The sequence below is a fragment of the Melozone crissalis genome, unplaced genomic scaffold (assembly GCF_028551555.1).
Source record: "Melozone crissalis strain CALT ecotype California unplaced genomic scaffold, PUWL_Pcris_2 ptg000016l_1, whole genome shotgun sequence".
Taxonomy (NCBI): Eukaryota; Metazoa; Chordata; class Aves; order Passeriformes; family Passerellidae; genus Melozone; species Melozone crissalis.
The window spans coordinates 25,728,377-25,746,976 of NW_026535794.1; the positions used below are offsets into that span (position 1 = coordinate 25,728,377).

General features: G+C 41.6%; 1 protein-coding gene across 5 annotated transcripts in view; it reads right to left on the reverse strand.

The window, feature by feature from the left end:
• The window catches only part of SLC25A13 (solute carrier family 25 member 13), a 98,859-nt gene extending 81,425 nt beyond the window's left edge, over positions 1 to 17,434 (reverse strand). The window contains exons 1-2 of one of the 5 annotated variants that reach the window (XM_054273504.1): positions 17,368 to 17,434; positions 15,120 to 15,134 (exon numbers count right to left, since the gene is read on the reverse strand). In XM_054273504.1, the coding sequence (XP_054129479.1) occupies positions 15,120 to 15,134; positions 17,368 to 17,379 (27 nt within the window). In that variant the 5' untranslated portion in view covers positions 17,380 to 17,434. Of the gene's footprint in view, positions 1 to 10,269; positions 10,348 to 11,394; positions 11,527 to 12,668; positions 13,032 to 15,119; positions 15,135 to 17,367 lie in introns of those variants that run through there. The other 4 variants (XM_054273506.1, XM_054273507.1, XM_054273505.1 and 1 more) reach the window with 4 other exon arrangements.
• Positions 17,435 to 18,600: the final 1,166 nt, after the last annotated feature.

An 18,600-nucleotide genomic window follows, 5' to 3' on the forward strand; every position in this document is an offset into this window, starting at 1 on the left:
ACTCACTTGAAGAATTGGATAATTCTACATAAGATATATTAGAGGTCCTTCAATTAAAAAGTTTCTTTTCAAAGGAGCTCCTGAGAATGGTCAAGTGACATTTTTTATCCAGTCATGGGTATGTTTCAAAAATACCCACTCCTGCTCATCATAGATGGATGAAGTTATAGATGTTAATGCTGCTATTTACTTCCTTACACCTTTCAGAAACAGAGTCATATCTAAGAATTATGAACCTGATAAAACATATTTGGTGGCCATCTCAGTCCAGATTAGACTTTCCTTTTTGATTCTCCCAGGGCATGTTTTGTTACAACAATAATGCCAATGTACACCCAGTGCACTGACCATAAGCTTAAGACATCAACAGCCTCATGTCCATCTTTCAAAACAGTCATCCCAGTCCCAGCAATTTGTCTTCCAGAGGCTTACATCTAGCAGAAAAACATTCATCTCACCCAAAGAAGCAAAGGATAGGAAAATTCTCCAGTGTAACAACTGCAAGATTGAAAGCAGTTTCTGCAGAAAGCAGACAGTGAAGATACTGAATGACACTCTTACCATTCAAAAATTATAAGAGAGAACTGGCAGACTATCATGGCAGCATGAATCTTGCCTGGCATTCAATGTTATTAACATAAAATATGTATTTTAACCAGGATGAAGCAATGGGTAGGTGACAAGACAAAAGGCCATTTAACACCATGGCTCTCAGAAAGTGGCACCTTCAGGAAGCATCATCTCACAGCCGTGCAGGGCAACAGTGAGCTCTGAGATCCATCTCTGAGTGCAACATACAAGTTAGTAACAAGGCTCTTCAAGGTACCCATGCTCATGGTGCTCAAGGTTCCCAACAGCTCACAGCTTAATGGAGACAATCACGCCTGGTTTCACCTGGCTTCAAGCTTCTGACCCCAACCACCACCCAAACACTCACTTTCCCCTGCCATAGCACAAAGCAGCTATAATAACCTAAAGAGGTTCTTCCACCAAGAAAACTCACAATCCAAAGATTCAAAACAATGGTATGATGCTGCACTCCCAGGGAACTTCTTCAGAGTCCTCAATTGCACCTGACATCATACAGTACACACAGAGACCTAAAAAGAGGCATTCCATGCTTTGTCTGACACCTTCATGAATTACAGAACCAACAATGGCAAGGACACCCTGAACAATGTTAAAAAGGTATCTGCATAATTTTCTCTCCCAGATGCCAACACAAGGTCCCAGTGAGTGAGCAAGATTGTTTGCAGCAATAAACAAAAACCTGCTGCCTTTTGAAGAAAGCAGACTTGGCACAGAGCCATACAGGGGTATGATAACCAGAATGGCCTGCTCTTAAATAACTACTAATTACAAAAAACCACCACCAAAATAATAATAATAATAATAATAATAATAATAGTAGTAATTGTATCACATAAACTTGTGGAACGTTTATAGGCAGCATCTTAAGTTGTTGGTAGAGTAATCTGTAATCTGTAACTCCATGCTTGTGAATGAGCAGGTAAAGAAATGTGCTGAAGAAAAGTTAAGAAAAGTTATGAAATATATATTACATGACTTGACCAATAATTGCACGACAGGAGTTATGTAGGAATAACTGACAGGTAAATGTGTTTTGTTTCAGTATTGTGTTTCTTTCTTTGGAGACAGAAGTTCACTTTTCAAAATCCTGTTTATAATCAATACCATCTATTCAGCTCTATTCAAAATGCTACACCTCAGCAGCTCAGAGAACTGGGAAGGGTGTGGGAGTGGGCACAAATCCTTATGCATGTATGGATCCAATCTACAACTTTAAAAAGAACAAATGACACCTGCATAAGAGAAACAACATCACACACATCAAGTAAAGCTATTAAAAGGCTATAAATGGTGAGACTCAAAGAAGAGCTAAAATCCTGTGGTCAGGAACCCTTTCCCATAGCTAACAAAAATAACAGGAGCATTCCAGAACATATTTGGGCAAAAGGTAATATTTTCCTACTTGAAACAAAAAAACAATGCTATTTATTTTTCTTTTTTCTATCCACACAGCACTCAACACAGTGGCATACTGGGTCATGGGAAGCATGGCCATCATCTGTGAAAGTTGAGTAACAGTAAGTATCCACCTTTCCCACATAAACATGTTAATAAGCCTCTGACTACGGAAGACCTGGACTTTCACATTAACAAAGTATCTCTCTCCCTTGAAGATTTTTACCTGTCATCTCAAAATAATACATATGTCAAAGTATGTGTTTTCAAACACACTCTCTTTTGCCTGTAAACAAGGGTATCACTGTTTGTCCAACTAGCACCATATAGGTTTTCGTTTAAACTTATTACATAATCTCCCTGAAGACAGGGAGTACAAAGTAAAGGCAGTTTAACATTGTATTTCACAATTCTTACCTTCAATATTAACAACAAACAACTGCTTGATGTTTAAATATTAGCAGATTACACAGCTGCCACAGGACACTCTGGTTGTGTGACCTTCATTCTTGCTTAAGATCTGAAAAGTGAAGCTATCAAAGAGGGTACTTGGAAATAATTTACAGTTTCATGCAGGTATATAAAATAAACCAGTGAAAACCTATATTTTTTTATGCAATGCTGTCACTGTAATCCTAGGGGTTTATCTGCCACTGACCTGCCACACCTCAGTCAAAATTGTTACAAAGTTCACAATAACTCTCCATAATACACCTAACTTGTAAGATACCTGACAACAATAATTAAAATCTTCTCATCTCCTTAAGAAACTGTGGAAACATTTTCAGCATTTTAATTACAAACTATTCTGATTTTAGCTTGAATGATTTTGGCTTCTCATCTGTTAGTCTATTTTATCATAGATATTTGCATAAAGCAATAACTGTTTCATTAAAACATTAAATTTACTTCTGCTGCATTGCCCTCCAAATGTTTTTGTGAGATCACTTGGTTGCAGTGGAAATAATGATGATGTCAAACTGAACATTTTAATTTAAAGATGGGAATTTAAAGATAAAATCCTTAAAATTACCTCCAGGAAAGCATTTTTAGCAGAGGGGTAAACAATATCGAACCTTTTATTCCCCAAGAAATGGACTTCCATTTACTTTGAGGGCATTGCAGTCAAACTAAACTCTAAAAATACCAGATTAACAAACACAGAGCAGTGTTTAAGACACTAGAGAAGACCTAGCACTTTTCTTTTAATGACTCAGTAACCAGGAGCTCTTCCATTTCATTCCTTCAACGCTTGGGTTGTTATCAGCACCCTGACATCACCAAATGATTTCAGAACAGCATGTCTGCCATCCCATAGTATCCTACTTTTTAGCCCAAACTGTCAAAACTGTAGCAGAATTCAAAAAAAAACCTCTTTCTGACCAGTTGATCCAGCACTTTGAAACACAAAAAGTTAATGCTTTACCTCAAAAAAAAAAAAAAAAAAAGGCTGGGTGATCAGTGATTACACCTCACAGCTTTCACAACCTGCACTACCCCACAAAATCTGCAGTGAACAAAAAATCCAGGAGATCTCACACTAGTCGTCATTACTTACACCTTTGTTTGATCAAATCATGGGTCATACACAAAGCCCCAGGTTTTCAAAGCTACAAAAGAATTGTAGGCACACATTCTGTATAAAACTTCCTAAAAACACTGGAGGAAAACAAGTGTATTTGGCAGACTTTCTGTGCATATTTTGCTAAGATACTTCCATAATTTTCAAGAGTTCAGGGCTCTCTTTACTTCCTTCACTTGCCACACATCCAGAGAAAAAGGGGAAAAAGCTGATTTCTTATCAACTTGCCAAAGGCACACAGAATAAGGAACTATTAAGTGCTATTTCAATGATACAGGATTTAAATGCTTGCACACTTGAGAACTAAGTATTCTGGTCTGGGCTGTTCTCTTACCAGAGATACTGAATCTATAGGTTACATGTAATGGAAAACCAAAAGCAAATTGCAAGAGTTTTGCAGTCATTAAGGGTTTTACACCACTATCTTCTTTATGGAGACAAAAGAGGCTCAAAACTCCTGTAGTATAATCTTCACAATGCAGAAAAGACTGAACCTGCTGCTTCACACTAGTTAGTCTTGACAGAAAAGATTCAGACCAAGTTACTGATCTAGGTCTGCGAACAGAGTAAAAGCAGTTGAATAAAGTTTGTTGTTGCCATGTTTTTCTTCCTTTTGAACAGCATCAACATGGGACTAATTCATGATCTTTAGAAAGTAGTTTCCAGTTAGACTGACACACAATGGCAAGCAGTCTTAGACAGGTGAAGTGACAGGAAGGAGGAAGGCTGACTTGATGTCAGTGACAAAAACTATTTTAATGGAAATGTGAAATTATTCAAAAATTTCTTCTCCCAAACACGTGAAGATTTCTCTAGTCAGATTCAGACTGCACAATGGGCTGAGAGAAGGAATCAGGCAGACGCGGTATTTTTACATACTGTGTTTTTCTAATGGCTTTTCATACCCAGTGCCTCACTTAAAGGTTTCTTCTGTCAAAGATCTGTTAAATCAGCGATGTTTCATCAAATAGTAGTTGTCAAACATGATAAAGAACTACAATAATAAAATACGTGACCAAGAGGTTTTAGCAGCCAAGGATTCAGGGAAGACTGGGAATAGGTTTTATTTCCAAGGCAGAGAAAAATGACAACAGTAATGAAGTCTGCTGTTTGTATTCAGTAGTACTAATTGTCAGACCTCTTCTATCCTAAAGTAAGACCTACACATCAGGTCATGCAATGGACAGATGTGACAGGAAAGTCACATAACAAAGGAAACACATGACTGCTATTGCAGGACATATCTTTCAATTAAATCTTTTAAGAAACAAGACTCCTGCCCTGCTACTGATACGAGGCAACATCCCAGTCTCTCTCCCACCCTAAGAGCCCACACCAGACCCAGACTTGCCTAAGCAGATGTAGAGGGCACCTGATGTAAAAGAAGTGCAAAAATAAAAAAGCAAAGCCACACCATAAACACACACTACCAAGAGGCATTAAGACAGGAGATTTTATTTCTCAATGTAGGATACCACATGTCTACACATTTGAACACAGACCTTCAAACCAGAGTCGCATGTACAGACATAGAATCTTTGTGTCATGATCCTGCTGATGGCCTTTCATGTTTTGGAGATGTTACCTGCATTTTGATTAACACCCATCAACCTTTGACGAAAGATGTAGTCAGATGCTGCTCAAGCTACTCCAACACTGAATAATTTGCTCTAATTTATTTCTTTAAAACTACTCTAATTTATGCTTTACTTTGATGAAGTAGGCACTTTTGATAACTTCCCAGAATTATATATCCATTGGCTGAAACAAAAACCCAAACCCCCCCAAAATGGTGATTCTACTGGCTGACAGAGTTCAGGGAAGTTGGGATAAGAAATAGCAACTAAAATATAAAGACAATTAGAATTTTTTCCTCCTACTAGCTAAATGAGTGGCATTTGATTTAGGATCATCCTGGTGAAAGCCTCCTCCCCTGTTGACAGAGTGCATTTTTAAGTAGTGGGCAAACATCATCAGGAAAGAAAAATGCGTGCCTTTCCTTATTCTGAAATCTACAACATTTTTCCCCAGTACACAATGTCAGAATGAAAAACAAAGCACAGTGACTGCTAGTTAATTTTTCGTCTTCCTCTCCTTGCAAAGCCAGCTCTAAAAAAAGACACCAACCTGCCACAGAACCTTCTTTGAACTTTCCATTTCCTAATAAGTTTAAACTTTTCTTCTCAGATAGAAATGAAGCTTGGCTCCATGAAAAAAAACATTTTTAAATCCTTGGTGAATAAAGATCAGGCAGTATTCACCTACAGAAACTGAAAAATGTGAAAAGATAAATGCAAAACAGTGTGTGGAGCTTGAAAAATCTGGCATTTTACATAACAATCTGAATTCCAGTAAATCAAATTTCAATTACAAAGGAAGTACCAACAAGATCACTGTCATAAACAGAGAAATAATAAACTCTATTGGGGAAACAAGAAGCGAAATTCAACTACATGAGATGTCTGTTCTCATCCTTTTCTTAAAGTTTTCAGTTGAAGAAATTTGTTCAGCTATACAGGAAATACTCAGACTTTGATTCCCCACACTTCCCTCCCTGTGCAGTTCCACAACTGCTCAGGAATGATATATTTTAGACTTGCTCAACAGCTGTTTAGCTCAAAAGCCATGTTTTGATACTCAGAATACTAATCACACAAAAACATCTGAATCACAGAATATGCTGAGTTGGAAGGGACCCACAAGGATCATGAAATCCAATCCCTGTCCCTGCACAGGACCATCCCCAACATGACTGGACAATGCCCTCCCCACCATGGGCCTGAGGGCATTGTCCAAACACTTCCTGAACTCCATCAGGCCTGGTGCTGTGACACTTCCCTGAGGAGCTGTTCCAGTGCCCAACCACCCTTTGGGTGAAAGAACCTTTTCCTAATATCCAACTTTAACCTCCCCTGACACAACTGCAGGTTCTTCCCTTGGGTTCTGTCACTGGTCACCAGAGTAAGGAGACCAGTGTCTGTCCCTCCTCTCCCCCTCATAAGAAAGTTCCAGACTGGGATGAGGTCTCCCCTCAGTCTCCTCTTCTGTAGGAGGAGGGAAAGCAAACTCTGCTTTCACGTATTTGTAAGGTTGGCAAATAACTGTGGTCATCTAGCTACACAACATCTTCTGTATTCTAGCTCTGAAATTTAGTTTACTCTTTCAATCCTTCAATTACCCTAATCATCAAGGCATAACAATCATAGTTGTAAAAAGCACATGTATTACTCTTCTGATAGGTTCCAATAATTGCAAAAATAACCTTTAAAAGCCCTGAAATTTTTAAACTGATGGAATTTTTTTTAAAAACTAGACATTAAGAGTTACAGTGTACATTATCTTCACATGGGATTGATTCACAGTGGGACCTGAAGACTGGAAACTAATTTAAAGAATGCACCCTTTAAGTGTAATGCTAATACCCTTTGTGTAAAATTATTCTTTGATATTTCTGTTTTGAAAAGAAGACACAATCAAGTTTCAACTATATTATTTGTGGCTAATCTCAATATAATCTAACAATAGTTCTACAGATAACTACAACTCTAGGACTATTATTGCCAGCTCACCAAAACTTGGACCTTAGCAGGTGAATTTAATTCTGCGTTCTGGCAGCTTCTATCAGATAATATATGTTAGTCAAAAAGCATTTAATGAGCTTTAAAATGCTCAGTTTCTAAAGGATTCTTCTTCAAATTTCAACATAACATTAACTATTTGCCTCCCTGATCAGTCTGTTTTGCTGCCAGACAATCCTGCCCTAGATACCCAAAAGAGGTGCTGGAGTACATTCATTATTAGCTTTCTGCAAAGCACTGCACTTGACAAAAAGGTAATCTTACAGGTCTGAATAATATTCAACTGTGTTTCTTTCCATATTAAATCAAATGTAATTAACCAGTGGTATGCAATAAGATGCAGAGTTAACATCCTTTTCCAGAGTTAACATCACTGGCACCTGGTTTTCATCAAAAAGAACTACTAATAATGCAAACAGCACTAATAGGGCTGGGAAGGGCTCACCTGTCATAAGGACAGTTTGTGGAGCAAGAATTAACAGCCTCAAGACAGGTTACCTGTTCTATTCATTGCAATCACAGTCACCTAAAATATTAACAGCATGAATGCCAAAAATGTGGAAAGACTACAGAGATCTGCAGAGTAAAGAAAATTTGTCACTTAAAAATGGAAACACTAAAACAATCCCCAGTTGTGGTACTACTATTTACTACTATAAACGTAGATTGCCTAAGTTTTCCAAATATGATATCTGGGTTTAAAAAAAAATCAAACCAAAACAAATTAAAAAAAAAACATAGCAAAAAAACCAACACAAATACAAATCCCAGAAAAAGTCTCAGGTGTCTGTTTTCAGAGTACCCTGCCTCCAGCTTGGGTCCAGAGTCTTAGAGATCAGGTCTTCTACCAAAAGATAAACTAATATTACTGATGCTAACGTGGACTTGCTGGTAGGGAGCAAGACCAAGGGCATGTGAAGGTCATAACTCATAAAGGCAACCTAAACTCATAAAAGTAACCTAAACCACAAATGCATGAAACCTCTCTGTAGCTTTGTTTTTCATTTTGACCTTTATACATTTTAGTATGGATAATTCATAAAATGACAGAGTGCCTAACAATTCACATCTGTATCAATCCTTCAAAAACTACCAACCAAAGGAAAATAAAACACAGATTATCACACGGCTCTCAAAGTTCCTTCATCTTCAGCATCCATCATCAAAGTCATCCTCCTTTAATCTCCCAAATTTCTGGAGAGTTAGGATTTCATTTCTCAGTTAGAATTTCACCAGCTGCCTGACTCCTACAGACTAAGGCTGCAGTCATCTTCTGTGTGTTGTGTTGAGCTAAGGCTGATCAGCACTGTTAGAAAAACATGTATGGACCAGCTAGGCTAATCAAGGCAAAACCAACCACAAACTTGCCTAAAGCAAGTGGCAGTTACTCCTTCTACAACAAAGTCAGGTCACTTTTGAATACATAAGTAAGCCAATGAGACGCATATTTAAAAAAAAAACAAAACAAAAGCAACACAATAGTAGAAACCATTTGCAAGGGAAGTCTGATTTTTAACTTCTGCTTACTCAGGAAACTCCTTTTAAAAACATTCCTATCAGTCCAGGTATTAGGCTATACAGAGAAAATGGGAAAAAATACCTTAAAAGAGTACAAATATTTAAAAGAAAAGTTATGACAAAGCTTTCTTGGTGTTTCAGTTCCATTTTTTACTTTCCTTCTTTCAATTTAAATTTCTGCCTACTGGCAGGTATGTAACTTGTGAGTGATTAGTTGACCAATCAGTTCTATGAGAATTTCAGTTTTGCCTATGCCATATTACAGTTACATCCGCATGGCTACATTCTTGCACCACACCTCCCACCTTCAGGGAAAAATCCCTGCAACCTCTATGGCTATCTATGGCTGACAGCAGACAAACCACTTAGCAAAAGTAAAAAAGCCTGCCTTCTTACTTCTCTGCCAAGCAGTGGAAAATGTAAAAGTATCTATAAATGCACAGCAGTAAATATCCCTATAGGAGTAACACTAAACAACCTTTTGCAGGTCTCCAGCTTAAGGTATTTCTGTGCTCAGTGCCATCCACATAACTCTTTAAACTGCTTTGCTGTGAACTGTACTAGGGAACTGATCTGATCTGATGCAAACAAAACCAGTTTATATACACTAAAAAAAAAGAGGAAAAAAAGTGTCACTTTTTTTCCAGTCAGTTATCCATTTCAATTCACCCCTGCACCATTACACTACTCTAGGATTGTCACTGAATCATTATTTAGTGAAATCACAACTTCATAGCTACTGCCAGCTTTTAAAAACTGCAGTGACCTGGCAGTTCAAGAAACAAACAGGTACCTCTCCACACCAACCCAGCCAAGAGAAGAAAGTTCAGCCCTGGCATCAGAGCAGAGAACAATCAGCCCAACACCAAGAAGGCAAAGAACCAGACCTAGAGACCTGGTCTAGCCTTGGCTTTCAAAGAAGAGGCAGTAAGATCCTAAAGATATGAAGTAGTGATGATACTAAGATTTTAGAAGTATTTTTAAAAGGTCTGGCTGCGTGAGCACAAGTCTGCCCATCTCAGAGCACTCTCTACAAATAAAACTGTGTTTGTGTATTTGCAAACTCCACTTTGCTCAGCCTCTGAGGGTCTGATCCATTAGCACGCCCCGCTACCTCTAGTCACAGCATGATGCAAAAACCATTCCATTTGTACAAGCAGAAAGTCACATGCAATTTAAGGTTTTAGGATTCCAGAAGTTTCCCCAAGGTGCACATCCAGAACTGCTGCAGCCCTGATTTGAGCATGTACAGACATTTCAGACACACTGACCAGGCGCCCAGCAACCACACATGCAACACGTCTAATGCACATGGGCAGTGAGCACCCAGCAGGCAGCAGCCCCGGAGGCATCCTTCATGCAAAATGCATCAACACTGCTGGCAACAAAGAATCCAAACCTTCCCTCCCGCTCAGGTGGGCACCATAATGGCTCCAAAAGGAATCAGGTTCTGGCAACAAAGAATCCAAATCCTCCCCCCTCTGTGCCAGGTTCCATAATGGCTCCAAACTGAATCAGGTTCTGGCCCACACCTCTTGCCCCCCGTCCTTCTGTTGCATTGTAGCAAAACAGTGCAATGGCCCTGCCTGAAACAGAGGTGCAAACCTTGCTCTTTAAAGATCCTCCAGGGACTTTCCTTTTCTTCATCCCTATTCTTTCATATCCCACTGGCTGCCTTGGATGCTCCCTAGTGAGCACATTGGCTGTTTTGGTACCGATCCCTCACAGCTCTGGTAGGTTTCTTAATTCCAAAGTCAAGTGGGTAAAAAAGTTAGGCATGGAGATGTTAGTCTAAAGAACAGCAAAAAAAAAAAAAAAAAAAAAAATCTTTTTCTAAATTGGTTTTCACATGGCCAGAGTGTAAGGTAGATCTCCAAGGGGACTCAAAGAGTGACCATATTGGCCAGCACAAAAACACTTCTGGCAGGCTGCCTAGGCATGCAAGGTATCATAAATATATAAATCCGGCTGATATTTAGGGATCTCACATGTGCTCAACAAGAGGAATGTGATTAGTCCTGCAACAAGCTGTATTTCTTCTGTTTCTTCGCTAAATGCACATAGTTTAGTGTACATGCAGTCACTTTGCCACTCTCTCTCTCAAATATTTAATTTTTTCTCTCTTCAGAGGAAAAGAAAAATGCCAACAACACATTCCTTGTGAGCAATTTCATCCTTTAGCACACTGGATTTTGTTCAGGTCAAGTAACATTTTTGGTAAAGAATATAATTGCAATTGCCTGTTTCTAAGATCTTGCAAATAGCATGACATTATTTTAAAAACTCCATTTACAGTGTTCCTTTAAGTGTTTTAACACAGCTTCAGCTGAAATTGCTTTATTCCAAAGCAATTGAATATAGAGTATTTTTATAAGGACCTCTTTGTCTCTCTGTAAATGACTGAGATACAGATCCTTTCCAGAAAGAGAAGGCATCAGAAATCATGCAACCTTACATTTTACTAGCCATAGTTATCTAGCACCATGAAACATCAGTTCCTGAAGATTATGTTGTAGCTAAAGCAAAACAGCATGATTAGCAGAGTAAAGTCGTGCCTGAAGGCCTTTTGCAAGATTAGGTTTGGCACCATACAAACACACAGGCTCTATTCAGTATGGTAAAGCCATTCTACAGCCAAAGCAGAGGCAATTCCATAGTTCAAAAGCAAAAATTAAGCTAAAAATCAGCAGCACATTCATTCCATTTTCCAGGAAATTCAGTATCACATACCTCCTTGTCATACTCCTTGGACAACATAGACAAATAAAATAGATACAGGCCTAAACAAGCTGGTCAGAAGACACATTGTTATCATTCAGGGCTGTAAGCTTGGTTACATTACAGCTCCAGGAGTGCCTTTAACATGTGGTTTGAGGCACACTTCCAAGAGCTCTTCTAACCTCCTGCGACACAAAGCTGCACAGAAAGGGCAGATTATTTCCCAGTGTGATAAAATCCAGACAACTCCAAATTCTTTTCAGCAGGCATCACAAAAGACAAGGTATACACATAACTGCTGGATCCAGTAGCCCTCTCCTAAGTTATACAATGAAGCAAAGTCACCCTGCAATTCCTCTTACAGGGGTACCATAATGGAAATGAACAAGTTCCAAAAGCCTGCCAAAACCACTGGCAGTTGCAACATGTGATGCCATCAGTACTTAACATATTGAAGACATAAAGCAACCTCTTCCACCACCTCCTCTTGTCCCCACCTTGCTCTGATAAGGAAAGGTGGGGTCAGAGAGGAAACAGCAGCACAAAGACACAGGTAAAATCAATTGAGACAAAACCTCCACTGTAATGAAGCTTCTTTTCAGGGTAACTCAGCGTCCACTGCAGCAGAGAGCTGCATGGAATTTTTCCACAGCAGAATTGCTCCATGGGTGTCTTTCCTGGGATTACCCTTGCCATTGGGCCCTGTTGCATGCTGTGAGTCTTGTGAGACTGGGACTCAACCAGTTCTCCTGAAGGTACACATCATAAGCAAAGATCTAGGCAGTAAAAGAAACCAAATGAAACCAGACACATAAACTGTGACAGGCAGGACATGGAGTAAATGACTTGGTTTCTCCTCTCTTTCAGCTGCAGTCATCAGTCATGCTACTTTGTACTTAGAAAAGGTCTGAAATTATCAGCACTCATACAAATTCAATGTCCCTCTATCAAGCAAATTCTGGTCTCTTAAGAAATCAAGATGCAGTAATAAGTCATAAGCAGCATAAATATGTGGTTTTTTTCTGAGGGGAAAGTGGAAAGAAGAGTCTTATGATACATATAAGAATTTACATATTTCTGCACAGATCCAAAATATAACTATGCATGAGCAAACACTGCTGGACCTGTACAGACTAGCAACAGGACTTTTCATGTGGATATTACACAGTGCTATCACATCCAAAAAACTACCATGGCACTACCATTAAGTGCCATAACACTATTAAATCCATAGTACATAAACTCAGTGGTGCTTCAGGGAAACAGATTGCTCTCTCCTTACTCACCAACCACTTTTCTCTCCACAACTGATCTCACTGAGTGGCTGGAGCCTGTCCACAATGGACTCCTCTCCTTTCAAGGACACAGGAGCCCATCATGATGCCAGAATCCCTCACCTCTTCTTTTCTGAGGGCCCAACAAATCCATGTCCAATGCAATGCAATTCTTCTCTTCCATTTGGCTGGAGGAAGGGAAGAATGGCACGACTGAGGGCAAGAAGAGTGAATTTAATCTGTTCCCAGGCACACTCCACGCTACTGCTAGCACAGGAAAACGAGCGCGGAAGAAGGAGCTGAACAAAGAGGCAAAATGGAGCTGAATGATGCACAAAGGGACACACTGGGTGTGCATGGCAGCAAAAAAATCAAAGTGGCATGGTTCTGTCAGCATGTAACAGTTTTGGTGTTATTTGTAGTAATCATGTTTATTTACAACTGCATTGCCATTGTGCCTGCATTTCAATCGCTGCTTACCCAAACCTCACTAATTCACATCATCCAGGGCAGGCACTGGATCCCTTCTGCACACAAAAAGGGTTGTAGAGGCAGGGCCAGTGGTATCAACCCCTCACAGAACTCCAGTTAATACAGCTGAGGTGATGCATCCTGCAGGACTGGGGTGTTCAGTGTGACATGTCTGACTGTAGTAACACCAAGACATACAAGGAGTCTGTGCCTGGGCACTATCTATTTTTGGTATGACAAGGTTTAGGATTTTAAAGGTAGATGTGGCAGTAACCAGAAACAACATTTAACTCCACTGATACAGCTTCCATAATAAACAGTTCCAGAAAAACAAAAGAGAAAAGAGAATTAAAAGTTAAATACATGAAAATTGCATAACCAATTTTCTTTACCTTGCATTACAACTATCCCAAATATTGTCACATAAGTCAGCAACAGATCTCTTTCTGTTACATTATTGACGTGGTTCTGACAGTCTTAGAAATATTTACACATGCACTTAAAATTAAGCATGCAAACAAGTCCCATTGGGTAGTGATGTAAGGTTCATGCCTTCACTTGAACAGTCGTTGTACAACTAGCTTTTTTAGCATGCAATGTTCACTTTGTTCATAAGACAATAATTTTAAAGTACCTTATACTTTCTGAGTAGTACGGGCAGCCAGTACATGCCCAATGGATAAAAGTTCACACATGACACACAAAAAAACCCAGTAACATTAGAAACAAAGATATTCCACAGTATTCAAAAATCAACTCCTGTATCATTATTACGCAGTTCATACAATTACAGAAATTTATTCACATGCTGTCCACAGCAGAGATAAAGTTTAATGGTGTTCATGTGCTTCCATGCTAAGCCACTGTTTTTACAATTTACTAGGCTTTGATTATCTATCAAAATTATTTGAGGTTGGAATTTTCATTAATGCAATTTTTAACTGTTTTGAACGTAGCTTAGTGGTTATGAAATATAAAGATTAAAAATATTATATATAATAACTCCCATTACAAATATCAATTTCTGACCTTAAGTTGAACAGACAAAGTAGCACAGTAGCAAAGGCAAAATCAGCTACAGAAAGAAGTCTCATTGAGACATACCTTAGGACCTTCCACTGAAAATATGTTTACATTTTACCAAGCAGTAGAACTTTAAAAAGACAGCAAATCACACTTTGCACATGCATGAGACAACAGCTATGCCCAGAACTTGTAGCAGAATAGGGATCAAGGGTAACTGACATTCACTCAACACAAACATTTAATTTTGCTGTAAAATACACACCAGGTGAACAGCAAGGGGCATTCGCTAGACTAGGTAAATTCTCTTTAGAACTATCTGGCTAAAGGGCAGAAAAACAACATTGTGATTGCATCGTTAAACACTCAAAATGAAGAAATAAGCAGGGCAGACTACATAAAGCATTAGTGCTTTGTACCTGCATTACCATAAAGATGTTCCACCTCGCCTCTTTTTTTGCACAATGCAGAAAAAGAAGCCAGCACCTAGGATGGTAATTTAATTACCAATGGGGTAAAAATCTGCTGGAAAATCTCACCTCTGTTTTTTACTGGAAATTTGTGTGAATTTATAGCAGTTTTCCCAAAACAGTTTCAGAAAATGTTTTCAAAGTTTCAGCCACTGATGTATAACATACATTGTTTAAAATGCTGTGTAAGTTGGAAACATTGAGCTATATACAATGAAGGAAATTAAATCAGCCTGTAGTGCCCATTTCTTGATACCTGAGTGCTTAACTATGCAGCCTTAACAGTATCCCATTTGGGTTTTCCTTTTGAGAGACTGAATTCCTAGAGTTTGCTTAATATGTCAACATTTGAAATCTTGCAAGCAAAGACCAATTACATTCAATCCCAAAGACTCATATGCCTAAAAGGGTACAATTAAAAAAATTAAAGAAAGCGGTCATGCAGGATACTGGCAAGGAAAAAGTACTAAAGAAATTTAAGAAAAAGCATTTAACTCACCAGTCCATTGTTTGGCTGAGGTGAAAAAGGCAAACATTACTGAGATGCATCAGTGAGGAAGTTAGAACACAAATCAAGGCACGTGCCTGCAAGCACATGTGAATAACTTCAGGTCCAGAAGCTCTTTCCGTGGTGAAGTTATTCACATGTATAATTGCAGAACCTAAGCTCAGATGTTAGCCTCAAAGTACAAAATGCTACTTACATTTTGTTACTGACCTCAATACAAAAAGAAATTTACCTGTATTTAACTGTTTCAGCTGAAGAAGACAAAAATCCCCTTGAATCCCACAAGGTAATGTAATTAATCCATTCTAGCTGCCCAGAGTTCTAGTTTGTTTGTTTGTTTGTTTGTTTTTAACATAAGTCTCTCAGAACATGTTTCGGCTTATATAAAAACCAGAAGTCTTCCTTGGAAGCTATGTGAGGACTGCATGAGACTCTGGGGTACAAAGAGCTTATCTCTGCCTTGCAATACACCAAGAATGCCTATGACATGACAATTAAGCCATTATTCTTTTTATTGGGCATCTCTCTGCCAAGCCTGATGTAACCTGACATATACAACATTTAATTAAGTGTCTCTTAAAGTGCTGAGTCTTTCCAACAGATGCTTGTGTAGATTTTAGGGATCCGAACTGTGCAAGAAATCTAGCTTAAGGAAAAAGGACACCATGCAAATGTGTAGCATGGAGCACAGGTGTCTACCCAATTAGACAAACACTAACTACACATTAAGTATTGTTAAGTATATGTGACTAGCATAGGTTAAAATGGATTGCAGATTACAAACCACTGCTTGGAGAAGAGAAAATAAGTAAAAGGTTCAAAAAGCCAGAGAATAGAACACTTTAAAGTCTTTAAACACCAATAGTTTGGTAAGATGCAACCAACATGTGTGTATGGACCAGTGGGAAATCAAAAATTTTTTAAAAGGCTAGATAGGTCAGCTTCACAGATTCACAAATAGTGAACACAAGATTTGGGGATGACTGCTTTATATACACTAGGAATGAGGAATCAAATATTGCTCAATCCACTAAAAGAGCATGCAGTTCAGATAACCTATGTTCTTACTGAGAAACGTGCTGACCAAAGCGGCTCTATCATATCCTAGCTAAAATAAAGGAGCACACAACTCTGGCCACACTGAGCCATGCTTTGAGTTGTTCAGGGAATTTTTTCCTCAATGATTCTTTCCTCAATGTCAGTTTCATCACTGACTTCAATAAAAGGACATGGAGTAATTTCTTTTTTAAGTGTCAGTATTCAAATATGAAACTTAATGGAAGCAGTAAGTTTTGAAACACCAACACCACATCTCATTTTATCTCCCTTTAGATATGGCCTTGATCTAGCTAATGACAATTTTTTTTCTGGGATGGGAGTACATTACTAGGTGATTAAATAACATATTTCAATTTGTTTATCCTTCTGATCAGCAAAAAAAGCCTAAATAGCAGGTATCCACCTGACAGGACAACACTGAGAAGTAAAAATCCTTGGAAATGATGACCAGATGTGAAAACAGAAGGCAAAAAAAGGTACACGGAGAAAATGGGAGAAAAAGCAGAAAGGGACAATCGCGCTAAGGCCGGCAAGCGGGGCAGGGCCAACATGTGTGCCCACTGCGGGACCTGCGAGCCGCCGTCCCGAGATGCCGCTGCATCCTCCCGTCCGAGGAGGTGTGTGTGTCTGTCCGCATGCACAGCACGTGTGTACGTGTGTCTGCATGCATCTGTACACCGGGGAACAAGGCGCTCGGCGGGGCTCTCACTGAGCACTACCGGGCCCAAATGCGCTTGGCGGAACCACGGCCGGGCCAGGGCACGGGTGCCCGGCGGGGCAGTGCGGGGCCTCGCCGGGGAGAGCGACACCGGCACGACACCCACACCGGCGCCGACACCAACACCGGCCCTGGCACCGGCCCCGGCCCCGGCCCCGGCCGCGGGAGGCGCCGTGCAGTGTCATTGACGCCGATGATGCACCGCAAGGGGAGCCGATGCCCGCTGCTCCTGGCGCGGGCAGCTGCGGATGCTCGCCGCGCTGGCACACAGCCCCACCGGCCGGGGGCCGCCCGCTGCCCACCCCCCGCTCCCCGGGGCCGGCGGCGAGCGGCCGCCGAGCCGCGAGGAGGAGGAGGCGCCACCTCGGCTTTCGTCAAGGGCAGGCCCGAGGTCAAACCCGGCAAGCGCCCCGCCGCGGCCCCTTCCCCGCCGCCCGCCCGCCGCCGGCGGCGGTGCCTTACCTTGGCAGCCATGCTGTGCCCGGCGCGGCCACCCCTTCCCGTCCCTTCCCTTCCTCCGCTCCCCTCCCTTCCGACCGCGGCACGCAGCTTCCCCGCCTGCGCACCAGCCCGCCAGCGCCGGCCGTCACCGCTCGCTCGCACAGGCGGGGATGGGGCGCCGCCCCCGCCCGGCCCCGCCGCGGCCCCGTGATCGCCCGGCACGGTCCGGACCGGCCCTGCGGGCGAGGCGCTGGGCGCCGGGCGAGGCGCCGGGAGACGCGGCCTCGGGCACCGGCGGCACGCCGGCCTTGCGGGGCGAGCGCCGCCTCATCCCCGTGAAGGGCCCGGTTGCCCTCCTGGTTGCTCCACGGACACGGCTGGTGGCCCGGCGGGCGCGCGGGGACGCCGAGCTCTTGGGGCCCTGCAGCCGCTCCGCCCGCTGGAGACGGTGGCCGTGTCACCAGCTGGTGACCCCGGGGAATGCTCCCGGCCCGTTCGGGGGACACCGGGGCGAGCAGCGGAAGGATGCCAACACCTTCACATCAAACCCCGCTGTCCTGCCCAGCGCTGTTTTCTTCCCCTCAAGGCAAGCTGCTGCTCGAGGGATGTTTCATTCAATTGCAGCACCCCCAGCCATCATTCTGGGATGTCCCAAGAACGAGCTGCGCCTTCAAACCAAATTCTGTCAATGCTGTGCTAGTTTCTATCAGCATGAAGGTGACACACAAGCAGCCCCGCCGCAGTCCAGGGCTGTTCCCAGGGCCACCACGAGTGCGGCAGGCTGAGCCTCCCGGGCGGCTCGCACCCTGCCCGGCACAGCCTGCCCGGGCACGCTCGGCCGTGCCCCGCTGGGGATGCGGCCCGAGGCTGCCGCCGGGGCTATCGTCAGGCTGCCAGCGCCCGCTCTGGCTCGTCCGGGGCTTCTGGGGGGATTTTAGGATAGACTGGGATTGGCAGTGGAGGCAGGGAGCTTGCAACGTGCGTGTAACTAAAAGGTTGCTTGCAAGAACAGCTCCAGGGCAAGTTTTCGAGTTAATAATGATGTATCAAGTTAGTCATAGCTTTGAGGTAGATATTTCAGCACTTTCCCTTAAACTGAGTTATGTAAAGACGCTAAAAAGACAAAGGATCTCGGAGACAACTATTGCATTATGAACCAAAAACAATTAACTCTTTGATTGCTATTAGTTGTCCTAGAGAGAGACGGTAGAGGAATGATAAGGATTCCTAAATGCATATTCACCTTAGAGAAGG